We start from the raw sequence: 27079 nt of genomic DNA on the forward strand, positions 1-27079 counted from the left end.
ACGGTCTTCTTGTGTTTGAGAATCGTCTTCTACTCCAACACTCCAGTCGTTTTGGACAAACATGGAACAGTGCATCAGGAGCTTGTCGGGCATGGCACACCAGTACCAGCGCTGAATTGCCCGGTTTACTAGTCCAGTACGGTGAACTGGTTTTTCGCTCTCTTAATTTACCTACCTCTTCTCCGTACTCCAACATGGTCCAGTATCCGAGCAAGGTTTATTATAGAGCAAATACGGTAATGCAGGGAGAAATTCTCCACGGTCATACTAGCCAGTTAAGTAGAAAACTATCGCATTGACTGGCTTGATTGATCGGGTTTTCTTGACGAGCAGTGTGGGACATGCAATGAATGATATACAACCTGGGCACTTGTTTTTGCTTCAAAACTTGACAAACACTTGAAGCAAAAAAACTACTTACTGATGAGAGCCAGCTCTTCAAATCAACCGGATGGTCTTTCAGGCACTTGGCCACGATCTTCAAGATGTCGAAGAACTGGTCGGTCTTGGTGTCGCGCAGCCAGGCGACTCGAAGCGACAGTGGCAAGTGCAGCAAGCCCATGACAGACTCCATCTCCAGCGACTCGGCGCCGGCGGTGGTCTCCAGGTCGACCAGGTTGTACAGCGTCGTGATCAGCTGGTAGATGAGCTCACCCTTGGCAGCCGTCTGACTTTCCATTGACAACACGGGCAGCTTACCAACTGACCACACAAAGCAGAAAATAGGACAGACAGGATGCAATACATCAACACCATAGGGAGGGGAGGGGTCCGAGTACGAAAGGAACGATGTTCGTTTCAGGGACGACAAAAAACCTTTGCGACCACCCTTAAAGGCAACCAACCACCTGTCCTAAAAAAGCTAAAAGTAAACTTTCGTCTCCGTTCCGAAGAGAACTCACAATGGAAGCTAACACTAACCCGCCAGGACCTATTGTAAAGGCCCTCCTAACTACTACAAAAGTAAAGGGTGTCACCTCCACTAACATGACACTAGATGAGAGGACCATGTTGTGTATGTGTATGCGTGGGGGGGGGGGCACCTTAAGAGAACATGAATGCACTTCCTTCAACAGCTAGTATAGCTCCAGGCCAATCGAAAGGGTACAAATCCAGTGGATCCAGTTGATCTGGATCCCGATCCTACCAATCGAACATGCCCTAACACAATCCCCCCCTCCCCGCCCTCATCTCCATACATACATACGCATGCCCAACACACACACACACACACGCATGCACCCCCCCCCCCCCCCCCCACACACACAAACACACACATGCTCAGCTGCTTAGTAACTTCAAAGAACACAGCCAGTCGCCAAAACAGCTTACCACAGCGCAACAGACGCTCATACAAATCACGGTCTACATCGTTCAGGTTGTCGTGATCGTGAGAGAAGGAAACAATGGCTAACCAAAGATGATCAATGGCAGACACACCAATCTCCTTGGTTGTCATCTACAAAACCCAGAAACCCAACAGCAAGAAACAAGATGATAAGAAAACAAGATGAAGGAAAACAACAGAAACAGCAGCACTAACACCAGCAACGTTGTAATCTTTCATCACTGGATTGACAGTAAGACCAGAGGATTCGAACAAATCCAGACACGTTGCCAAGGTAGCAAGGGTGTTACTGTAGCAAGAAGGGGCCGTGTGTGTGTGTGTGTGAGTGTGTGTGAGTGTGTGTGTGTGTGTGTGTGTGTGTGTGTGTGTGTGTGTCAATCGAGAGGTTGCGGGTTCAATTCCCGACGATTATGGTCGCACACGTCTTTCTTCCCTTTCTCGGACTCTTCCTGACTTTTCTTTCATTCTCCTGGGTGGTTACCAACAGCCAGTGTATGCCGGAGTATGTGGTGTGGTGTGTGTGTAGTAAAAAAAAGAAAAATGAAAAATAGAGATTCACCGGCCACAAAAAGTCACTTCAAACAGCTGTGTGGTGGATACCAGGCTAAAAATAGTGGCGGTCAATTCATCAGCCTTGCAAGCTGTTGAGTGGTGTAATCCCAGCACAAGTTGCTATGTCTAACATAGCTGTTCACTATCATCGCTTCCGCGATGGGCATGTCTGAGTTCTGAGGTGTGTGCGTGTGTGTGTGTGTGTGTGTGTGTGTGTGTGTGTGTGTGCGTATGTGTGCGTATGTGTGTGCACGTGTGTGTGTGCGTGCATACGTGTGTGAGTGTGCGTGATCCCCGGTAGCCTAATCGGTAGGACACTGTCCCAGTAAGACAGGGGGCTGGCTCGAATTCCGCCCGTGGATCCTTCTTTTGCAACACTACCAGTTCCAGCCCATACGCATGGCAGCACGCCCAAACAGTGAACACACTGACACTGTACCACAAAGACCTAGGAATGGCGCTGCAACTTATAAAAACAATGTCCAGCAACCCACACACGCACACAGTGCCCAGTTCACCAAATGCGGCCACATTTTCAGCAGACACACCAGCTACTGAAACGGAAGTACCCATCTATAACTGGAGTAACTGATGCTGTGGACAGCTAGCTGTTTCGGCCATCTAAGCCTCATCAGTGCAGGTACGAGCTTTAGTTTAAGTAAGCCGAACTACCGGCCGTGGCACACGTATTGCAAAACAGACATTAAGATAGCTCGTTGTTCTAGCGATAGAGTGCTCAAACTACAAGAAGCCGGAGTAACTTACAAACTGATCCAATCCGGAGCGCGCGGCCACGTGCCTCAAATTGCTCATCTGGTCCGAGAGCCCACCTGCCGGCGGTGCTGTCTGAAAGCTGTGCAGGATGCGCATAGACTGTGCAAGCAAAGGGGTATAGTTACAGAGAGCACAGTTATGCAGATGCAGTGCTGCCAAACCGTCCGATTTTTGAAGGCTCTTCTGAAAACCGGTCCGAAAGGGAAACGTCCGAAAAGCAGCCAAAATGTCAGAGATCATTACTTTCAACAGTACATGTACATGTACATGTATCTTGTTACTTTCCTAAGCAGAAGTCCTGTGCTTTCACTTTTCAGCGCAACTGAAGGCACAAATCACTGTACATTTGCTTCTAAAAAGGCTAGCGCTTGGCTGTGGAAGTGCAAAGTAACATGCCTGGATCAGGTTGGATGGCATGTACGCTGACAGTCTGTACAGACTACAGAGTCAGTGTGCGACCACACTCATCATTACAAAATTCTTGACAACTCCGGGGTTACCATGGCAATGAAGCAAATTTTCAGGGTGTTTTAGGCGATATTTTGAATTCTCTGTAAAAAAATTGCCGAGGAGAAAAATTCGCACCATGTGGCCAGCCTTGGCGGTGAAGGGTGTCCGATTTTGGGCGAAAATTATTTGGCAGCGCTGCAGATGCAAGTTGAGGTGGTCAACTAGACTGTATGTCCGGTAGGAGCCTCCATAGTCCATGCACTATGTCAGTCACCATATCTTGCATAGAATTATTACTAGTAATATTAAAGTATCCTTGCTATTGCACCGACATGTATGGCCCTCAGAGGTGCAGTAACAAACAGATGCACCAATACTGCATGAGTAGAGGCTACGGGAAGATGTAATCGGCTTATACTCCGAAAAATACGATACTCTCCGAGTGAACCGAAGAATGTCCAGAAACAGAGACAGCTAGTTGAAATGCGCGGAGCTCGCAACCTTACCATGTCCCAGGGCAGGCTGAGTCCAGACAGGTCGCCAGCACACTTCTCCACCAGTTCTTCTGCTCCGGGAATACCAGCTTCCTGGGCACCGCGGAAATAGCTGAACAGGACCGACTTGAGGTTGAGCGGGATCTTGGCCAGGTCTGACATCAGCTGCTCGTCCAGGGTCTGCAATCACACACGTATGGCACACAGACAGTGATACAGGGGTACTGTGCACTTGGGACAGTGGCTAACGCACCCATAGGCCATCCAGGGTCTGCAATCACACAGGTACGGCACAGACAGTGTCACACTCGCCCCTCTCTAATCCGACACCTTTTGCAGCGGTAAGGAACATAAAGGGGCATATTAAGAACAAGAACGACGTCATGCGTTACGACAACAGCAACACCGCCACCACCAGCACTAGCACCAACATACCGTGATCAGGCGTTCATCGTGTGAGCCCATGCTGTGCAGGGCCTCGATGGCATGCAGCTGATCATCATAGCCCATTGCCGGTAGGTACTTGCAGAGGTGACGCGGTATCTGGCGCGGCAGTGGGTTCTGATCCACGTTCTTGATCACGCCGACCACCTTGGACAGCTGCATCAGGTCAATGTTGTTCAACCGCTGCGGGTTATCAGCTAGTTCCTTGCTAATCACCATAGCCAGGGTGCGAGACAACATCTGTACAGAGAGATCGGAACGGGTTTCGTCAAGTTCAGCTGAGAAGCAGGTGGAACTTTCCACACCAGATACACATAGAGAATGCACATATTTCAATATAACTCGGATGTTTAGCCAATAGTATTGAAGTAAAGACAAAGGACCAATACGTGATCAGGTGTCAGGTCGTTGAATGTCTCAATACCCCTGTCAGTCATGTGCTTAGTTGTCGCGGCACTATCGACGGTGTAATATCTTGTTACATTGGTGGACTGTTAGTCATAACTCGTAATTTATTGGTCCTTTCTCCTTACTTACATATTTCATTCTAGTCCCAAACGCCAGAGGCTACTCCCTGTCGCAAATGTAGCATTATAGTAATAATGCAGATTAATGGGTGCCCGCGGCTGCTTCGTGCTACCACTCAAATTATGCTGCTATGATAGCTAGCGCTTTTACTGCATGCTCATGCTTTGCTGCTGGCTACAGTCACGTGCACTGTTCATCACGGTATCCATGTCGGTCAAACGCCTTGGTGCATGCTCACATGGCACTCTATGCGTCGTGGAGTTCTATGTGTCATTCAACGTGACACTCAACGTGGCATTCATTCATGCGCGACACTCAACGTAGGCGGCATGCGTCGTGGGCACTCAACGTGGCATGCTAAAGTTTGCCTATAGTCAGTTTCAAAAAGATTAGCAATCCTGGCGATCGCCCGGGGAGTTTGCCGTCTTACCGTATGAGCGCTCGAGCGCTGCCTGGAAAAACTCACTGTGAACTCGAAGAAATATTCCGCGCGAAAGTATGAAAAATGACAATGACGTCGGTACTCGTACATGTTCGTCTGGTTTACAACAAACGAGTTCTTCCTCGCATCGATATGGAGTCAGAGAGGACATGTCGAAAGTGTGGTAAATTTTGACGAGCGGGATGCGTCCGTTTTGTGACCAAATAGATTCTTTGAGCTGCCGGGGTGCAATTTACTCTCACGATGTGACGAAAACGGCATCGACACAGACTCCTTCCCAAGGCCTCGAAGTGGCAAAGCTATCCGTGTGACTTCGACGACATTTTGAGAAAAGCAGACGCCTGTGAAAGCTGATAGAAGACGGCGTTGACTCCTAAATTCAAATAAATAATTGGCGATCTTCAAATACTAAAAATTCTCAAACAGAAATCGATCGATCGATGTGCCGGTGTATTCAACAACACGTAGCTACAGCGCAATGACTTCCGAATTCCGTGTTCACTCACACGGTTTCAGTGTTGTATGTGTTCACAACTTCACATGGCGTGAGCCAGTCAAGTGTCAGTCAGCTCGGCAGGAAACGCGAGCTCCAACAATAAGTCGTTTGGCGCAGCCACCTTCTTTGTCTTGTACCAGCGTGATCACCAAAACAATGAAAAAATGAAGAAAAAATGTTTGACTTGAAGATTTGTTGGGATTTGAACTCACAACTTCATGGTCAGCAGACAGCATTCATAACCACAAGGCCAAAAAGGAATGGATAAATCGTGGGTTTTGATAACAAATCGATACTGGCTTCCAGGGCAAATTATAAACCATGGGAAAAGGCCAGAAACCTGGCCGAAATACTAACTCCTTAACGGTTGGTCCAATTATTCCGAAGCCTTCACAGAACAATTTGCCGTGCCCTGACAACCCGTTTTATGTACTTTGTTGTCCAAATTTCCCTTATCTTCATACTTTTTAAGACCCAAACTTGATTGCTAATCTTTTTGAAACAGACTGTAGTTATATATTTCGATCCGCTCTGTGTGTGGATCACTCTTGTCAGATCGTTGTGTTTCACCCACCCACCTCCCATTTCTCATCTCTCATTTAACTTTGGAGAATGAAATTGAAGACACCACTGCAGCTGTACTTATGGTTGATAAATATGGTGGTAAAGACACCTGGCAATATGGCGGTAAACACACGCCTGCCCACACACGCTCTCTAGGCTGCAAAGTTCTGGCACAGAGCTCTCCCGAGTCAAGCTCCGTATGAAGACATCCAAGAAGAAGATTGCCTGATGAGTCCAGCGGGGACGAAACGTACGTCGCAATCGAGCTATGTCGTTGCTGTGTCATCATCTATGTGCCATGCGCTACTTGATGTACCAGCCTGCTATGCCGGATACCGCCAGCCATGCATCGACCAGGCGCCAGGCGCGAACTGATGGTGGTGGTGGTGAGAAGGAGAGCTCTGTGCCAGAACTTTGCAGCCTAGAGAGCGTGTGTGGGCAGGCGTGTGTTTACCGCCATATTGCCAGGTGTGTCTTTACCACCATATTTATCAATCATTTAACTTTGATAAAGTAAATAAAGGGGTGTTGGCCATGCTCATTTCCGGCTACTCAGGGCTCTCGGTCTTCGTCCCTCGGACGTGACTATCCTCTTGGCTCCGCCAAGATCCTGCTCTCTCCGTAGCCAACACCCTCCTAACCGCAAGATGCTGTGTGTTGTAGTTAAACACGAGTACATGTACTTCAGAAGTATGTGAGTGCAAAGGCACAAAGTGATATGCATAACACGCACACGCACGCACACACACACACACCTGCACGCACACACGCGCACACACACACGCGCGCACACACACACGCGCGCACACACACACACACGGTCCTGGTCCTGGACACACACACACACACACACACACACCTATGCTGAGACTAGCACTCACCCCGTGATCAGCTAAGAAACAGGCAGCCTCCATGTAGGCTTTCGGCGAGCTGGTTTTCACCAATTCAAAGATCTTGATCAATAGCGAGTCAACAATGACCGGTGACGGAACGGCGCCAGCTGCATACATGTACTGTCCAGAGAACGACAGACGGCAGCAAAATACAACAATGGAAAATATATTCAGGATAATAACACAACCCCTATTTCCAGAGCAATTTGGTTTTTCTTCAGCCTAGAAACCACATCACTGGCGAGCCAGACGCCCAGTCATGAAGCCCATTGCGCATTGCCAACATCCCAGACGACCATGCCCAGGCGGCTGTGTGGGGAGTTTATGGTACAAATTACGTCATTGCGCAATGGGCTCATTCAGTCTCTTGTATTGTGCTAGCTGTGCTGCAAGGACGTCGGTGTGTCGAGCAGTACGAATGGTGCAAGGAACATAGCAAAGGGTTGCGACAATGAGCTTTGCCAAACAAACCACTCCACGAGACGCTACTAGCAACGAATTCATTCTACACCTTGAGGAAGACGAGTAGTGATTCCTGCGAACCAACCCACTCCACGAGTTCTACTAGCAGAGAATTCATTCTATACCTTGAGGAAGACGAGTAGTGATTCCTGCGAACCAACCCACTCCACGAGACGCTACTAGCAGAGAATTCATTCTATACCTTGAGGAAGACTAGTAGTGATTCCTGCGACCATAGGCGGTAGTTGTCCTTTAGATAAGTGTCCAGGCATGCTCCCAGACCACTGCTCTTCTCTGCAGACTCCATCATGGTCACCACGACGTCGTAGACCAGTGTGTCGGGCAGCTCGGTGAACCTGGCCATCAGCTCAGTCAGGGCATGGTTGCGGAACTTGCTGCTGGGCCCTTTGCGATCCTATAACACACACGCACGCACGCGTACACGTACACACACACGCACGTGTGCGCACACACACACACAATGGGAAATTGCCAACCACCGTAACTCTAATCTGAAGACCAGAGCGGCTGATACACCTGCCACATACTAGAAGCCAACCGTGTGAAAGGCATACGTCAAGAACTTAAAAGTGAAGTACATGTGCACTGGCTGTAATCTCCAGAGAATAAGTTACACCAGTGTAGCAGTCACAACACAATAGTCCCTAGTGTCCAATACGCTAATTTACACTTTAAACTTGCTTGCAGTCAAAGTCATATTCGTGACTCGGGCCTTTAGTCTTGAATCGCATTTTTTTCTTTCGGAAACAAGCTCCTGACATGATGGACAGCACTTGGGAAAGGCAATGTGGGTGCCACAGTAGGCATCTCAGAGGCAACAAGAAACCAGAAACATGGCCGTCATACCTCTCTTATCTGAACCCCGGTTTAACACTGAAAAATTGCTAATTTCGGCAGGTGAAAACTTTAGTGTAAACCCAGCACGAATATGCATGGTAAACTTTTAGCGATCAGCCTTTCATGTCAGAAGAAAGGAGACTGAAGATTCATGCAACTTTCGACTGTCGTGACTACACTTAAAAGCGAAAACACTCCTTTCGCCATTATCGCTAAATTCGACCGTCACTAAAATTAACGATTCAGTATGATTATTACAGTAGCTAGCCTGGCTGCAAGCCGCGGCGCATAGTGTCTGTATATTTCTCACTGGACTGGAAGGAAAGTGCAGTGGCACTAGGTGAGATTTGACCCCAAATGCACACTACTTGGCGTGCCTACTGCTAAACTATCAAGCAAGGTTTACACATACAGACGGTCCAACCGTCCTGCTTTGGACCAAAACAGTCACATACAGACTGTCCAACCGTCCTGCTTTGGACCAAGACAGTCACATACAGAGTGTCCAACCGTCCTGCTTTGGACCAAAACAGTCACATACAGACTGTCCAACCGTCCTGCTTTGACCAAGACAGTCACATACAGACTGTCCAACCGTCCTGCTTTGGACCAAGACAGTCACATACAGACTGTTCAACCGTCCTGCTTTGACCAAGACAGTCACATACAGACTGTCCAACCGTCCTGCTTTGACCAAGACAGTCACATACAGACTGTCCAACCGTCCTGCTTTGGACCAAGACAGTCACATACAGACTGTCCAACCGTCCTGCTTTGGACCAAGACAGTCACTCCTGCTTTGGACCAAAACATTTGTATACATTTACACGGGAGATAATTTCCTTTGTATACATTCTACTGTGGGTGTCCTGCTTTGGAATGGTGGCAAGGCTGGACAGACTGCACATAACTGTAGCACTGTACAGTACGGTGGCTACTTACCGATAGAGCTGTAGTCTTGTAAGCCTTGAGCGTGTTGACCAGAGCATCGGGGCTCATGCCAGTCATTAGCGGGTGGACGCGCACGCTCAGCTTGGTGAGAAAGTAGGACACGGTGTCGGCCAGGTAGGGAGCCTTGGTGAGCGACACCATCAGCTGTGTCAGGTCACCCACCTCAAACAGGTTGAAGCGGTTGTTGATCTGGTTCATGGCCTCTTTCCACGCCGTGGCATCGCTGATCTGTTAGGCAATGGGAAATGCAGTAAAGAGAGTTATTGTCTCCACGCCGATTGTTTACAGTAAAGAGAGCCAGGCATATAAGTAGGCATATATTCAACTGAACTGATTACATTGTTTATTGGGAAGGTTGACATCGGCTGGCATGTAAGACAACCTTCGCGCGATTCGGCTGGACCAAAACCTTGTCGAGCACGATTCAGACACAGTGCATGCGGTGCAGCCAACATTTAAAAGAGCATGAACAAAATAATTGTTCTGCGTGCAATTCTACTGTGATATTCTCCATTTTTAAACCACAACACTACACATAGACATACAGCAGCGAAGTACTTTAGCCAGGCAAAATAAACTAGATTCAGCATTGCAGGAAGTAAGCAATAACTACTGGCAACCCAGACACTGAAATAACAGCTCACAACAAATCAGTGAGCACAAAAAATAACACACTGAAAAACGATAAATTTGACAAACAACGACCCAGGACCCAGTGCTGAATCCTCGCTTCGTACCGACAGGTGCCTGGCAAGAGTGCTTGCAGAGCACAACACCAACAGGCAAACCACTATCCAGTATCCACCTACCTGGAACACGGAGTATGTGTGGAAGAAAGCAGTGAGTTCGCCAGTTGATAGCCGACCCATCACTGGCTTGATAGGCTTTGCCAAGCGTTCCACAATAGGCTTTATGGCAATTATACACTCCTCCTCGGAAAAATTGGACAGAGCAGCCATTGTCTGCGGTAAGAGAGAAATAGAAAAAACCCTCAATGACCATACGCTACATCTGATGCTAACACACACGCGCGCACACACACACACACACACACACACACACACACACGCACACACACACACGCACACACGCACACATGCACACGTACACACACACACACACACACACACAAGCACACACACACACGCACGCGCGCGCGCACACACACACACACACACACATGCACACACACACATGCATGCACACACACACGTACGCACCCACCCACCCACACACACACACATGCGCGTACACACGTGCACACACTCACACATACGCGTGCAAGCCCTCATTGCAAAGTGTGTCACTACATGCACTGTACCGTACCCGAATAAGCTGGTGATTGGACGCTGTTGACGACTCATGGACAAGGAGGTTCAACAAGTTACGGAACCCAGTGCTATCAAGAAGATCCTTGAGCTTCGTCTCGAAATGATGCTTGAGTTGAGTGCGCTGCGGGAAACCAAAAAAAAGAGAAAACTTATCCACACACCAGCATGATGCAAGCCGCCTTGAGACAAAGGCTAAACCGATGTGTGTGTGGGGGGGGGGGGGGGAAGGGGGGTATGGTACTGACACACTATGCCTTCTCATTCTCACAAGCTGAAGACCCGAGGGAAGAGAGGCACAGAGAGCCAACACATAATTGGAGTCGGCCATTGGGCATGTGATGATACAACTGCCCTGTAGTTCAAACAGACAGTCGCGCACACGTAACGTAATGGCGGCATGGAGCACAACTAGTGAAACACAGGTAACTATGCGCATACGTCATCGTAACTTATGCCTGCACATGCAGAACAAGATACATGTACCACATCTCAACAGAGTGAGTAGACATGCCTGGGTTGCCATGCATTTCTAATATTTTCTACTTTCTATCTCACTTGACATGGCTTTACGACATCTTCTCAACACACCCATCTTTCTAGTATGCAAGGTTCTTCACCAGTGTCAAAACAGACAATATCATAAGGTCAGAATGCATGGCAATCTCATACAACACGCGTGTGCCCCCCCCCCCCCTTCCCAACGCGGGTGCTATACACACGCGCGCACACATACACGTGCACACACACACACACACACACACACACACACAATCACACACACGCACGCACACACACACGTGCACACACACACACACGCGTGCACACACACACACACACACGCACACACACGCGCGCACACACACGCGCGCACACACACACACACACACACACACACACACACACACACGCATTGGCCTTGTTCAAACAGGGGAATAGCTCTGCAGGGTACGCACCACATGACACATAATGCCAAAAGCAACTGTCGTCCGCAGAGCAAAAGAAATGCCAGCAGCAGCAGCAGGCAATATCCACTACACAAAATTGCCTACTCAAGTCTGAATGGCAGTAGCAATCCTACCTGAATCTCCGGGTCAGTGTTCCTTTTTCGAAGAGTCTTTGTCTGCAGCACAAGTACATACATACACCTGTACAGCCACAATGCTAACAATATCATACACCAAAAGGTTGGCAAAAACCAGATGATGCCGAGCATGGTGATCATGACGACGATGATGAGGGCAATCTCTAGTGCCGTAACATGCATAGAACGAATACTGACACCAAAACAGCCCGTCAATGCTGTAAACGCCCGCATATACCCCAGCACCAGTATTTGCAGATGTGCCAGGTCCGCCACAAACGCACGCCGAGGAGAGCACAGCTCGCACGTATGCAATATTATATTACCTAAACAGGTAGTGTCCGCAGGGTAACTTTCACGGCACAGAGAACGGACATATAGTTAAAAACAAGCAAGTCATACTCACGGCTGCCAGACAATTGACAACTAGATCTTCAAGGACCTCGATAGCATCATCCAGCGATTTCCCCATCATAGACAAGGCCACCTCGGGGACGTTGTGCTCCTCGAAAGGCTGCAGTGCTCTGGCAGCATAATCTTCGAATGTTACCGGCTGTAGTGCTACGACATACGAGAAACACCACCGGTGTTACATTAGAGAAGGAACAAGTCCAGTACAAGTGGTGTACGAGGATACAGGCAACCTCGCAAACAACGACCCCGGACATAACAATTCGCGAATAGCAACACAATCTTCGGACGAAGCAACCACTTGCCTGCATACTTCCAACCTCTCGAAAAACGACACCTCGTGCATACCAACACATTTCTCGTTTGCCCCGAACGAGGGCCGATATTCGCAGGGTTGACTGTAGCAGGCCAACCATTTCAACAGATAAAGACAAGTACAATTAGACTCGGATGCAGAGCCAAGGAATGAATGTCACTATCACAGTCAGTCAGTTTTGTGCTAAAATCAGTCAGTTTTGTGCTAAAATCAGTCAGTTTTGTGCTAAAATCAGTCAGTTTTGTGCTAAAATCAGTCAGTTTTGTGCTAATTGTTGAACGTTCTGACTCGCCAGTATCCTGCTTATAATCGTTAGTGTTGGCCAAAACGGATGACTTGTAAACCTACGGTCCTCTCTTTTTCTAAAGTACAATTGTACGGCAAATCTCAGTCCTACCTGTCCCACTCTACTCCCACAATACTGCATGTGAGCCGAGTGACCATTGACAGGTGTGCACGTGATTTAGTGCGAAGGCATATTAGCAAGACTCATAATAGAAGCATGCAAATCTGAAGAGTGTGTTGACCCACAGGAACGCCCCTGTTAGCGCTCATTTTATTCATATCAAATGTGGTCCAAACACTGGCGTATAAGGCAAAAGCACTGCTATTAAACAGCCACTGGGATAATGCAAGCATGCACCGATTACTTCCCACGGTATATCCGCAGCACATCGCAATGTTGATCACTACACAAGGGCTTACTCGGTTGCTTGTCGGGCGCTGGTGGCGCTCGTGCAAGAGTGCTATCGATCGGCGCCCCGAGCATAGGCCGTGCGGCATTCGTGAAGCTTGATGCGTCGCCGAGGAACTGGAGTTTGGACTGTGGTGCGGCAGGCTGCTGCTGCTGCTGCTGCTGCTGTCCAGTGGCTTGACTAGGCTGGTTACGTACTGTATCCTCGGCGGCGGTTGACAGAGACCTGCACGACCAGCTGCCATGGGTGCGCACCAGACTGGGCTGCCGGCATGGACACTGTACAGCATACACACACACACACACATGCACGCGCGCGCACACACACACACACACACACACACACACACACACACCTTGACCTTGCCCATTGCGTACGCAATGATAGTGAATGTCGGAAAGTTCAAGTGAGAACACAACCGCAGAATTTGGCATGTCGTTTCAGGTCTCCTGGTCGACGAAATGGGCGTCCACAGACACAGAGAAGAGGATCAGGAGCGGGCCGTGGCGGTGGAGTACTACTCGCAACTCGTCTCCAGCCGGGACGGTCTTGGCAACTCCCAAGCCAGGCACACACACACACACACACACACACACACACACACACACACACACACACACACATGCACACACACACATGCGCGCACGCGCGCGCACACACACACACACATACACACTCACTCACACACACTCACACACATGCTGATCCAGAATCACTGGTTCTACGCACACCACTCGTATCTAGTCATTGGACCTTGATTGCAAATTGAACCATATGTGATTACAGCGAGGACAATTCCGTCGTGATGCTGAAATTGCCATAACTTCCAGACAGATATTTCCATCCAACAGAGCTTAGCAAAGGGGATACTGTGGTGGATAATGAATGTTTGAGACGAGTGATTGATGCTATATAGAGCGAAACAGGCGCGATTCCGCACTTTCTACATACGGTGCTGCTCAATGAAATCCGGTCGCGCGAGTCAAGTTTGCGCCTTGCACCATTTCGCAGCGCGGTGTTCGCGGGTCGAGGGCTGCGCAACACCCGGCGCGTACTTGAGTGACACGACTGGATTTCATTGAGCAGCTCTGTAGACGTGTGGTATGCACACTAGGAAACTGAGGTGCTAGGTAAGAACAGTTCTAACAGAGGTGTCAATGCAAACACGCATTGCTGGTACATGTACATAGCATAACAATAATAATGACAGTTCGCATATCACTCATTGCATGAGGTCAACGCATGTACATAGCATGCAGTGCTGGAAATGGTGCGGGAAACAAACAACAACTGTGGGAGATACTACTAGTACTAGCCACACATATACATGGAATCTCAACAGAATAGTCACCCTACGGTGCAAATGGAGTGGCTCGACCGAGAGCGCACTGTGTGGAGTGGTGGAGTGACACTTATGTGCTGAAAGTAGGTGATTTTGACGGTTGAAAACTGTGGTGATTTAGAACCCAGGCTGACGGGACGCAGCCCTCAGTGTACCCACTCACACTTCACACATAAACTACTAGTAGTGCGCTGGAAGCCCCAGTGCCATCAAATATTCATAGGTGTGAGGAATTGAAAAAGGTAAAACGGTCCGCAGAAAAATTGATTGTCACCACCAGGACTGGAACTATGGACCTTCTCTATAGGCCAGTGATGCTTTAAAACTACTAAGCTACAGTGTATGGCTGGTGGGACGCAGACCCAGGTGTACCCACACACTTGACGCACAATTTTTTTTTGTCAATATTTTTGTCAATATGCATTAAGGTACGTTCGCCCATTTGTTCATCGACTTGAAATGAATTCAAAGCAAACCAACAGCCAGGTGGAATTGCACAAGTGATCATAAAGTTTTAACGCTCACAGCACGAGACCACGTACCTGCGACGCATAGCATTCTCGTAGCAATTTAGCACCCTACAAACAAATCAGCAGAAAGGAGAAGCTCCAGAGTGAGCCAAATGTGGAGCATCACCATTACCGTCATCCGCAATCAGTTCAAATCCGTACCAATTCATTGAATGTTGCAGCACGTCTGCTCCACATAATTATCTCTTTCGAAGTAAAGTGGCAGAACGAAGCGAGGATCAATTCATCTCAGCAATTCGAGACGTATTCACTGGAATACTAGACTCTATATCGAACTACTTCACAAGAAATCAGTTACTTAGCAGTAAGTAGTTAGTTCAGAATTCAGTGGTCTTCACGTTCAGCCCTTCCAAAAGCAATGTTATTGAAAAAGATAATTGAAAATGTTCAGAAACCGAAAAATCACCACAACACACCAGATCACTTTTTTGCGTTTAGTTTTGGAAGCAAGCATGTGCGTGCGCCCGTGTCCATAGCAACACCCCACAGCCAGCGCATGACGTCATGTTCAAAACAAAAGCAAAAGATACATTTACATGTACAAATTTTTGCACAATGATTATTATCAAGAGTAGATAAACAAGAGTGTGCAACTCCGATCCGGATGGATTGGCCCACGGCGGAATTTTTTGTTGACGTAATCTTTTCGACGACGCACGCGCTGCGAGCCTTTTGGAGAGTTTTCCCTCGTGCACTTGGCTGGGCTTTACACTACAAGTACAAGGTCGGTGCCCAGCACGTGCTCTCACACTGCTCTGCGGCAAAGCCGCGTTTCTCTGAAAAAAGGTGACGTAAACAAAAAATTCCGCCGTGGGCGCGGGGTATCTGCAGATTGTGCAGGAGAGATCCGGAGTTGCACACTCTTGTTTATCTACTCTTGTTATTATGTACAGTACGCGTATACGATGTATGCATGCCGCATGTGGAGTACCAGTAATGCCACTATTGGCAGTATTCCATTTTACACTTTTCAATCTCTGTTTTGCACTCACTGAGTCTGTGCCTGTGTACGTGTGGCGCCTGCCAAAGGTTACCATCAAGAGTTCATAACCCCCAGTTATGAACTCTTGCTACCATGTAACACCACCATTGCAAATTTTTATTTTTGTAGTATTTATACTGGTTGCTCCTCCAGTTCCCCCCCCCCCCCCCCCGCCCCCTCTTCCATGCCCCAACTAGGCAAAGCAGACCATGTGAATTCTTCGGCATTTACATAAATCATGTTGCATCCCCCCAGTACATCTTCCACCGTGAATGCCACACCACCTGTCACTATCACGTAACAAGAGAGAGCAGCGGCCGGCCCACTCTATCCTGCCAGTCGAAAATCCAAAAAATGGTGTATAACTATACAGGTAGGTACACGTACATGTGTTACACATATGCGGGCAAAACTGGCTCATATATTATTTCGTAAGCATACTGCAGCTAACTCAAAAACCTGACAGCGGAAATTTTCTCAACATCTCGGTCCTACTTCAAGTACTTGAGCATTTATTGTGGGTCACAACGCAGAACCTGGAAAGTGCTGAATACAGGTCGTCCCCCGTTAATACGAGCCCGGTTAGTACATAAACCCCGTTAGTACAAAATAAATCTCAAGTCCCGGCCGAAACGTGGTCGCTTCCTTACAAATTGTGTCGGTTAGTACATAATTCGTTAGTACATAACATTTCTCCGTACCCACATGCCACTTACCTCAATATTACATAATTTGTTGGTCTTTACGACTTTAGGCCTTCGAGTGGAGGCACATCGTGTTCTAGTTTCTACTTGTGGACGCAATTAGCTCAGAAATCAGAGCGCACATCACAAACCGACAAAGCCCTGTTTTTTCCCAAGTGACTGTACAGGCGCGGCTGGACATGTATCACGTAAACTGTAGATTAGAATCTTCGCTGACTAGACTGTGACCGTTATAACATAATTTTTATGTTAATATATCGAGGGAATCAAGAATATCTCGCTCCCTTGTCATGGCCATATATGGCAGCAAGAAACACTCAGAAAAGTTGAAAAAAGTGAAAATTTCTGGTACACAAGCAAGTAGTTAGTTATGCTGTTCCCCGTGAATTCCACGGCAGAATGTCAGAAATTCCGTGCAGAATTCTGCGGCTGAAAACGGTAAATTCTGCGCTAATTCTGCAAATAGCAATGAAAAATATCAATTGTGCACTCATAACCATGTATAAACAATTAAAATGAAACAATTCCAGAACGTTTTCGTGTGACCATCATCAGTATTTTAATTGTTTATACATGGTTATGAGTGCACAATTGATATTTTTCATTGCTATTTTACGACTGTTGTCTCCTCGTCGGTTATTTAAATTCTGCAAATCCTTCTATATTCTGCGGCAATTCTGCAATGAAATGAGCGCAAAACAGATCGAATTTCCACAACCCTACCGAAATTTCTTGTCCCCATAAATTCTTAACCAAAATTATGCAAAATCCTGGTCCAAAAATTGAAAGCTCCAACATATACTGCAAGTTAGTTGATTTTGAAAGTCACGAGCAGGTTGCTTTGGCTGTGAAATACATCACAAGTCTCCAGAAAAAGCAGTTTTCGCTCTTTTCTGCAATATTTCGTGGGATTTTCTGAATTCCGCGGACACTGCTGGATTCTGCGGAAATTCTGCAATCCGCGGAATTCACGGGGGACAGGACTTATGTACACTTTCGTTTAGTACATAAACCCCGTTAATACATAACATTTCTCAAGTCCCAGAGATTATGTATTAACGAGGGACGACCTGTACTATGCGATAATAATGCAACGCAATTTGGAAATTCCCGCTGCAAATGGGCACTAACTTTGTGCCCACTCTGCAAAACATGGCATATTACGCGGGAGAGGCCAAATATGTGATTATGTGAATGGCCGCAGACTCGCGCAAAACCACCATACCAGGGTAGAACTGTGCCCTACAAGAGATAGCTTGAATTCAGAGCAGCAGCTGGGAGTCGTCAAATGCCAGGTATTTGACGACTCCCTGCACGGCAGTCGCAAGCATGTACACACATGATGGCACTGAAATCTGAAGGTCTAGGCTAGAACACGAAAAAAATTAATAAATAGAGTCACTGTCGCACCATATTTTCAAACCCAGCCCAGATTACCGTAATCTTTCGCAGACGGCGGCCGTGTAATCGGAACATCTCGCTTGACCGCCAAGATCCCGCGTCAGGTGCTGGCCGTCGCGAATCACTTCGTACACTGCACTCTCGATCTTCTGTGCCACATCCACCATTTCCATGTGCTTGAGCATCATCACGCCGCTGAGCAGAAGGGCGGTCGGGTTCGCCAAGTCCTTGCCAGCGATGTCGGGTGCCGTGCCATGGACAGCCTCGAACACGGCCACGCCGTTGGCACCAATGTTGCCACTAGGCGTCAGTCCGAGACCACCAACAAGTCCAGCACACAGATCGGACAGAATGTCACCATACAGGTTGGGCATAACCATCACGTCGAATTCCTTCGGCTCCATGATCATGCGAAGGCACGTCGTGTCGATGTTCATCTCCCGGTAGTCAATGCCGCTGTTCTCGGGCCGCTCGGCGACCTCACGGCAGCACTGTAGGAACAGACCGTCCGATCGTCGCATGATCGTGGACTTGTGCACGGCTGTGACACCGCGGCGACCATTGCTCCGGGCGTAATCAAACGCAAATTCTGCTACTCGCATTGACGCCTTCTTCGTGATCAGCTTGACCGACTGAAACACTCCCTTGGTGACCTCGTGTTCGATTCCAGAATACTCGCCTTCTGTGTTTTCGCGAATTGTAACTAAATTGACGTTGTCAAAAGGAGTTTTGTATCCCTCCAGTGAGCGGCATGGTCGTACATTGGCGTACAAATCGAACGTTCTCCGCAGCGTGAGGTTCAGAGAGACAAATCCCTTTCCGATTGGTGTCATTAGAGGCCCCTTCAGTCCAATCCTGTTCTTGTTTACTGAATCAACAACTGACTGAGGAATGGCAGTCCGACCATCGGGGAGTTGAACGGGGGTAACATCCTGAACGTCCCATTCAACTGGCGCATTTGCAGCACTGAAAATCTTCTGCACCGCGCCAGATATCTCACGGCCAATGCCGTCGCCTGGGATAAGAGTAACTGTCCTTCGAGCAGCAGCAGCCATTCTGTACAGGAATTGATTCCGAACACACGCGCCAAGCAAGTGAAGAAAAAAATTAGGCGTGCAAACCAAATTCTTCAAGCGTGATCATCGAAGTCGAAAAATAGCAAGAAAAAAGAACCATTCCAAAATACCTGTGACGTCAGAGGACATGCTAGTCAACCTGGGCCTGGAGCTGGGGTGAGTGGGGATCTCCCTTGTCTTTGAACACAGCAGTCTTTGAACACCAACACAGACTGTCAGTGCCAGTCACTTGTGTCTGCAACACTGGCAACAGAACAGGCAAGGAGTTGTACAAGCATCGACGATTCGTGTGTTTGGCCAGTCCAAGTGACAGTCAGCTCCTGATGACTGATGGCCACCACCAGGTATCCCACGGTGTTGAAGCCAGCTGCCCTAGCTGAGACCATGGAGACAGTGGAAGCCGGAGCTGGAGTTCAATGACACCAAAATCCTAACTCTACAGACTCAGTTCTGGTCGGTGTCTACCGGCGTCCGAGAAGTGAGCAACCAAAGATCAGAGAAGTTTTTGTTCCTGCTGTCGAGGGTTGTAAAAAATATCGCTTCCTGACACGTTTGTGCGTGTGTGGTCGAGACCACTGGCCGTCCTTCATGTCCTATTTCGCCCGGCCTGTGGAGGTTGGAGATGCTACCCTTCTACCAGGAGAGGTGCTTGAGGGCTCTGCAAGTGAGGTGACATACCTCTGTCCCTTCAATGGACCCCAGCAGGGTATTCTCTATGTCACCACGTACAAGATCTCGTTCATCGCCACTGAGAAAGAGCCACACCGCAAGTACAATGCTCCCGTGGGCTTCATACACTCTGTGGAGAAGATGGGTGGTGCGTCCAGCAAAGGAGAACATTCCTATGGGCTAGAGATCCAGCTGAAAGAGTTCCAGAGCTTTCGATTTGCTTTCAAGCAAGAGGGCCATTCGCGGCGAGAAGTGTACGATGTCTTGTTGAAGATAGCGTTTCCATTGAACAATGGCCGGGAGCTGTTTGCCAACATCTACTTTGAAAATCTGCCATCAAGCAAAGATGCGGCAAGCAGTGGTTGGGACTATTTTGACATGAAGCAGGAGCTGGGTAGGATAGGCGTGCCGTGCGAGCAGTGGCGCTTGACGAGCATCAACGAAAAGTACAGTCTGTGCAGCACGTACCCGTCTGTGTTCGCCGTGCCGGCGAACGTGCGCGACTCCGAGCTGCAGGCGGTCGCCGCGTTCCGCAGCCGCGCCAGGCTGCCCACCCTCGCCTGGCTGCACCCGGAGAACCGCACCAGCCTGACGCGGGGCTCGCAGCCCCTCGTCGGCAAATTTGGAAAGCGCTCCAAGGAGGACGAGATGTACCTGACCGCAATCAGCAAGGCCAATCCTAGATCAGATAAGCTACTTATCATGGATGCACGACCCCGGCTTAATGCCCTCGCCAACAAGGCAATGGGTGGTGGATATGAGGATGAGGAAAACTACAAAACCGTGGAGCTCATATTCTTGGATATTGGCAACATACACGTCATGCGTGACAGCTTACGCAAACTAAAGGAGGTCTGCTCGTCGGCAAATGATGAGTCACGTTGGATGTCACTGCTCGAGAGCTCGCGCTGGCTTGATTACATACGCCTGATCATGGCGGGTGCATTGCGCATCGTGGACCTGATGGATCGCAGTCAAGTGTCGGTGTTCGTCCACTGTTCCGACGGCTGGGACCGTACGTCGCAACTCTGCTCGCTGGCCATGGTGCTCATGGATCCGTACTACCGCACCATCTCCGGCTTTGCTATGCTGATCGAGAAAGAGTGGCTGTCCTTCGGCTACAAGTTCCACCAGCGCTGTGGCCATGGCGATCGGCACAGTGGTGACGAGCAGAGGGCTCCCATTTTTGTCCAGTTTGTTGACACCGTTTGGCAGGTGATGCAGCAGTTTCCTAGCGCATTCGAATTCACCGAGCAATACTTGCTGACTATTTTGCACCACCTTCACTCATGTCTCTACGGTACATTTCTCTGTGACAATGAGCGAGAGCGCCGCAGTATCCGCCAGAAGACTGCATCGCTGTGGTCCGAGCTTGAGCGTGAACGCGAGCGCTACCGCAATCCGCTGTATACCAGCTATATGCACAACCAGGCACTGTACCCGGTTGCCACCATTCGCCGGCTGCAGTTCTGGGCGAGCCACTACACGCGCTGGAGTCCACGCAACATTCGATCGTCGGGCAGTTCGTATTCCAACTCTGAACTGCACGCAATGTGTACCAGCCTGGAGGCACATTGCGAGGAGCTTCAAACGCAGCTAGACGAAAAGCAAGCCAGTGAGTTTCAGAACCGCTCCAGTGACTGACTGAAGCTAGTAGGTGGTACTGCTGCTAGTAGTACTCAGACTTGCTTGAAGAGATTGATCAGCATGGTACTGTTCTAGCAGGCAAAGAAATGTGTGCTGGAACACTTGTTCTTCTATGTGCACTGGCTTGCTACCAGTTTATGTAACGGCGTGCGCTTTTGCACTTTTTAGATTCACATTTTCCAGTATCTTGTTCTCTACTTTTTCCTATGAATGAAGCTGCAGGAAGCCTCACCACTGCTACTGAGTTTGTTCTCTACTGTTGTTGTTATTTATTTTTAGAATACCTTTATTGAGTGCCGAACAGTATATCATCTATAGGGCATACCTGGGTCACATGTAAGCTGTCGTGACTGTGCTTTTGCCACACAACTTTGTGAACTGATCATCTATAGCTGTACTTGTAGCATTTTCCATTTTCTTTTTACTCTTTAGGGTAGGACCACTGCTGAATGCAACTCTCGTTGCCATTCTTTGCTTAGTACCATTGGTGTAATTTTGTTTAGCTTTGTAACACTTGTCATGCTGCTGCTATCTGTGTCCTTTTCATTAACCCTTGTTGACAGCGAAGCATTTGCCTAGCAACTTGCTTCAAAATTGCTGTTCAAATTGTTCTTTATCCGGTTTTTACCAGCCTGCTACCTTTTGTTGGTCCGCACATAGCTGGAATACAGTTTATGCTGGCATGCAGTTGTGATGACATAAGGCCTGTCTCTATTCCATGACGTTCCCTCAACGATCATGGCATGGTTGGTTTCTTTTCGCCGTATGCTGTTGCAACGCCACCAGGTATACCCGGACACTCACGGGTTTGTCGTCTGACTAACTGCACAAGCGTGCATACTGCACATGTGCATGTATGTATTGCGGATTCAGTATGGCAAGCACCGAACAGGGGTGCCTCACAGGGATACACATAGTGACATACCCAATCACCGATTACCAGTTGTGTGTAACTCGAACCATCAATTGTATAGTCTTCTGCCACAAGGATTCGACTCCGACCGAGTAGCCGTTGATGTGATGGCCCACCATCGACATGTCATGTCCAACACCAAGGACCGTCGATCATGCATGATTGTGGTCAATAATAACGCAGGGTTCTAGCCAGGTCAAATTAGTGGGGGGAAACAGTTACCGTGTAACCCATATTTCCATGTTCAAAATAACTATCTTGCAATGCGAAATGCAACGTACTGGGTGAACACCTGACTTCACCCCCACAGGCCTGTCAGAAGCAGTTTTTGATTGGTCCGGTAGTTTCAGTGCCTTTCATACTTTGTGTATGATATGGCGGGTGCGCATGGCCTCCATAGCAGTGAACATGACTGTGTTGGTGGTTAAAATGTTGGTCCGGTAATAACCCGACCAACCGGACCGGTTCCGACAGCCCTGCAGTGATTCATTTTTTAACATTTTGAATGTGGGCTATAAGACTGCTATAAATCATAGGATGTCTGTGGGACCTCAGGAGGGGAAAATTTGCGGATGAATTATATTATATTATTATTAGGGCCTAATAATTGAATATTCTCAAATGGGGATGATCAGCGTAATTTCACAAAGTAACGGGGCTGCGATCAAGAGGTTGGTGTACTTTTGGTGCGATGGATATTATTGCAGCATGTGGAATAGGATGGAATAGGGTACTGTAAAGCGGAACTTTTCGCGGCGTTTTTAGTTCGCGTTTTCAGAATCCGGACAGGTTTGCGAGGTTTTAATTTTGCGATCGCAGAATGGCATTCTTGCTAAACCTGTGGCATTCTTGCTAAACCTTTCATGGATCTCCTTTTCGCGCTGGCTAAATTTCGCGATTCCCACGCGGTCGCGAATTTCGCAGAAATTAGACCATTGCAATAATTTCACGGTTTACAGTATAGAGAATAGCAGGAGTACTGGGGGGGGGGGGGGGTTATACTCTTGAGAATAGTGAGCACAAGGTTTATGACCATGATGAGTCAATGCTCAATATTCAGTCAATAATCATTATAAAGTCATAATTCTGTCAGCATGGGGTAGTAATATTACCATATCCGTGAGCGAGAAAGTCACTGCACTCTCGCTGTCTTTATCTTGGCTCCTCATGCAGCGTTGTACATGTACGAGAGTGAGTCGTACTGTACTTTAGTTTGGCGTACTGCATGCATGCGCTTTATGTTGTGGCAAGTACAGTGCCAGTACTGTTGGTTGTCAGGTTGTGGTGGTGGTGGAAGATCAAACTGAAAAGACACAGATCGTGCAAGTAGTTTTCTTCCAAAGAAAACATTAGCCGATTAGGTATTTGAGTTTCCACGTGTAATCTCTTCCCAGTTTACGTGGTTTAGTAATAGTAGTAGACTATGCCAGTTATATTTTATGCATACTTTTTTTCTTTCTTTGCCTGAAACTGGTCTCATTCCAATGCTGAAAGTGTGGGCGTGAGGCAAGTAATTTGATTTGGTGATGAAGGAAGAATGCGTGTTTGATTGTTTGCGAAAGTGACAGGAAGGAATGAAATTTTAGGCACATCCAGCTCCCGAAATTTCCGTATCGACAGTTACCGACATGTCGCAGTCTGCCAGTAAAACTAGCGTGAGCGAGGAGCAGAGTGTCGAGAGTCGGTTTCTGCTAGAGGCTAATGAGAAGCTTGCTCAGCCCGGAGACCCTCTCCTGCTACCCGGAGAGTCCATGCAGGTGGCTGCCAAGCATGTGTCCCTTGTTTGCCCGTACAATGGCGTTTTGCCGGGAACGCTGTTTCTCAGCACATACAAGATGACGTTCACTACAACAGAGTCAGAACCACAGTTGACTTACGTGGCTCCAATGGGTGCTGTCCACACTGTGGAGAAGGTCGGTGGTGCCAGTAGTAAGGGTGAATTCGCTTATGGACTGGAAGTGCAGTTCAAGGATTTCAGGACGTTCAGGTTCGCCTTCAAGCAAGAGGGCCACTCGCGCCGTCTCATTTTCGAAACGATGCAACGATTAGCATACCCGCTGTCGAGTGGCCGGCCGCTGTTCGCGTACGAGTATGGTGTGTGCGCTGTTCCCCCTAGTGGGGAGACTAGTCCCGCAGCCCAGTTCGACATGAAGGCTGAGCTCGCACGAATTGGAGTCCCATCGGAAGAGTTCCGGCTGACGACGCTTAATGAAAACTATGAACTTTGTGCATCCTACCCACCCGTCCTTGCTGTTCCAGCATCAGCCACAGATGACCAAGTGAAGGACGCCACAGCGTTCCGTAGCCGCAACCGACTGCCGGCCTTTTCCTGGATGCACGCAGAAAACCGCTCATCGCTGTTCCGCGGATCCCAGCCGCAAGTTGGCAAGTTTGGAAAGCGAAGCAAGGAGGACGAGGCTTTCCTGTTAGAGATCGCCAAGGCCAACCCTCAAACGCAGAAGCTTGTTATTCTGGATGCTCGGCCAAAGTTGAACGCCATAGCCAACAAGGCTATGGGCGGTGGCTATGAAGATGAAGAGGCCTATGGCATGGATCTGGTATTTTTGGACATTGGAAATATCCATGTAATGCGCGATAGCCTGAAGAAGCTGCGTGACATGTGTCATCCGACCATCGAGGACACGCATTGGCTGTCCAATCTAGAGGGCACACACTGGCTGGAACACGTTCGCCTGGTGCTGGTCGGAGCTAATCGTATAGTCGAGTACATGGACGGCAGCGGCGTGTCTGTCTTCGTTCACTGCTCCGACGGCTGGGATCGGACATCGCAGCTCTGTGCTCTGGCGATGATGTTGATGGACCCGTACTACCGGACGATAGCGGGTTTTAGCGTGCTGATTGAGAAGGAATGGCTTGCGTTCGGCCACAAATTCCAGCAGCGTATTGGTCATGGGGACAAACACAGTGGTGACGAGCAGCGTTCGCCAATCTTTGTTCAGTTCATTGATGCCGTGTGGCAGATCACCAACCAGTACCCGTGTGCATTCGAGTTCAACGAGCACTTTCTGCTGACCATTCTGGACCACCTGTTTTCGTGCCTGTATGGCACCTTCCTGTGCAACTCGGAGAAAGAGCGTGCCGAGGAGGTGAAGGACAAGACGATCTCCCTGTGGACGGACGTTGCCAAGAACCAGGAGGAGTATATGAACCCGCTGTACTCCAGCAGCGGCTACAGCTGTGTGCTGCACCCGTCGGCGTCCATGCGCCGCCTGCAGTTCTGGCCTGGGTACTACACGCGCTGGAACCCGGAGATGCGGCCACACAAGTCCGAGCACGACCGCTCGCAGGAGCTCTACCGCATCTGCTTGCAGCTCAAGAAGCAGTGTGCCAGCATGCAAAAGCAACTTGATGAGAAAGATGCGTGCACAGACGCGCCACTCGATCCCTAGAGGTGAGAACAGTGTGTATGTGCAACGTGCAGAGCTCTAGTGTGTTTTGTCCTGTATGAACTCTGACATGTTTGTCGTGCCCTTATTCTATCAGGGGTTTTTTAATTTTTTTAATAGCTGACTGGTTTGTCCTGTGCTAGCTGTTGTTTGGCTGCTCATTGGGCACCTGCCCTGCCGTACCGATCTTTAGAAATGCTTGTACCAATGTATATAGTCTTGACACGGTTTCTCCTCCCCTGTCGTTTGGCTGGTTTCCTTTAGGTATTGTGCGATGCATGCGTTTGTGTGTGTGTGTGTGTGTGTGTTCTTGATGACGTGTGAGCCCGTGTACGTGTGTGTCTTTGTCTTTGTCGCGGGTGGTGATGTGTGTGTGCACATTGAGAGTACTCTCCCTTTTCTCTAAGTTTACCAGACACAGTCCTATCGCGGGGTTTCCATTCTTAATTCTGTTGACTTAGCTTATCTGCCTGCTGTATTCAGGCGTACTTTGCAACCTCAGTTTAATGTTAGACTTGTGTCAACCTCTACGGCGTCTCGTCCGTTCTTTCACTGAGTTTTAAACTTTCCCCGGTATATCATGTTACTTTTTTTTACACTAGGTTATACCTCTTACCCGGTCATTTTATTCTCCTCTAACCTAAGACCTTCTGGTCTTCTTGACAACGTCTGTCATTGCCTTGAAAACGCACTACTGTCTTGTATCGATCTCGTTCTCTCCTCGCCCTGCAGGCATAATGAATCTGACCTTGTTTTTGTTTTTTTGTTGTTCTTGACCATGAAGATACCCATCTTCGATTCTTGAGCCATGCACGTGCACCTGCTCATCTGTTCGTATGCTGGTGCTAGCTTTGACTGTGTATATGGTCGGCCGTGGCCTTCCAGCCGTGTGACTTTGGGTAGGGCTAGGAATTTGAACTATCCCTATTCAAACCAGGGAGTGAGTGGACACGCGATTGCTCAGTGATTGAAAGTGTGTAGAGCCAGGGCTGTGTACAACACCTAAAGAAGAAAGTTACCTCTGCGTGCGTGTGTGGTGTATGTGGACAGTGTCCACATCAGACTCCCCGCATGTGCATGTCTCTGTCCAATATGTGTGCCATCTGATGACATAACGACAGCTCTGTATGCTCGCGCCCGTGTCCAACTGCAGTCGTCGTGTATTATCCTATCCCAACCGTGAACAAATTGTGCTTTCGATTTCATGAGACCATATTAAAGGGATACATGCACTCAATCTCATAAATTATGTCATGACCAATTACAGAGTACATCAGTATACCCTAATAGACCAGTGCTACAAGTACAGTAGTACAGT

The 27079-nt window shown here is 48.5% G+C and overlaps 3 protein-coding genes across 3 annotated transcripts in view; 1 reads left to right on the forward strand and 2 right to left on the reverse strand.

Moving 5' to 3' along the window:
• The window catches only part of LOC135817806 (uncharacterized), a 24257-nt gene extending 8915 nt beyond the window's left edge, over positions 1–15342 (reverse strand). The window contains exons 1-15 of the mRNA XM_065331074.1: positions 15104–15342; positions 14975–15010; positions 13101–13368; positions 12075–12229; positions 11666–11707; positions 10583–10708; positions 10066–10218; positions 9248–9484; positions 7650–7862; positions 6974–7105; positions 4054–4302; positions 3631–3798; positions 2666–2773; positions 1333–1459; positions 422–702 (exon numbers count right to left, since the gene is read on the reverse strand). Of these exons, the coding sequence (XP_065187146.1) occupies positions 422–702; positions 1333–1459; positions 2666–2773; positions 3631–3798; positions 4054–4302; positions 6974–7105; positions 7650–7862; positions 9248–9484; positions 10066–10218; positions 10583–10708; positions 11666–11707; positions 12075–12229; positions 13101–13368; positions 14975–15010; positions 15104–15139 (2331 nt within the window). The 5' untranslated portion in view covers positions 15140–15342. The remainder of the gene's footprint in view (positions 1–421; positions 703–1332; positions 1460–2665; positions 2774–3630; positions 3799–4053; positions 4303–6973; positions 7106–7649; positions 7863–9247; positions 9485–10065; positions 10219–10582; positions 10709–11665; positions 11708–12074; positions 12230–13100; positions 13369–14974; positions 15011–15103) is intronic.
• A 2118-nt stretch (positions 15343–17460) lies between these two features.
• On the reverse strand, positions 17461–19179 carry LOC135817805 (probable isocitrate dehydrogenase [NAD] subunit alpha, mitochondrial). Its single transcript, XM_065331073.1, has one exon. The coding sequence runs from the start codon at positions 19102–19104 to the stop codon at positions 18082–18084; it is 1023 nt and encodes a 340-aa protein (XP_065187145.1). The 5' UTR covers positions 19105–19179; the 3' UTR covers positions 17461–18081.
• A 181-nt stretch (positions 19180–19360) lies between these two features.
• Positions 19361–26588, forward strand: LOC135816823 (myotubularin-related protein 2-like). The gene is made up of 2 exons (XM_065329924.1): positions 19361–21430; positions 23951–26588. Exons 1-2 carry the CDS (start codon positions 19714–19716, stop codon positions 25762–25764), a joined length of 3531 nt encoding a protein of 1176 aa, XP_065185996.1. The 5' UTR covers positions 19361–19713; the 3' UTR covers positions 25765–26588.
• The last annotated feature ends 491 nt before the right edge of the window (positions 26589–27079 follow it).

Source organism: Sycon ciliatum, chromosome 5, assembly GCF_964019385.1.
Source record: "Sycon ciliatum chromosome 5, ocSycCili1.1, whole genome shotgun sequence".
NCBI lineage: Eukaryota > Metazoa > Porifera > Calcarea > Leucosolenida > Sycettidae > Sycon > Sycon ciliatum.

Coding starts and splice junctions, on each gene's coding strand:
- LOC135817805 (XM_065331073.1), bottom strand. CDS start 19,104: ATGGCTGCTGCTGCTCGAAGGACAGTTACTCTTATCCCAGGCGACGGC.
- LOC135816823 (XM_065329924.1), top strand. CDS start 19,714: ATGTCCTATTTCGCCCGGCCTGTGGAGGTTGGAGATGCTACCCTTCTA. Junction 21,431..23,950: donor TGAGTTTCAGAACCGCTCCA/GTGACTGACTGA, acceptor AGGCACATCCAG/CTCCCGAAATTTCCGTATCG.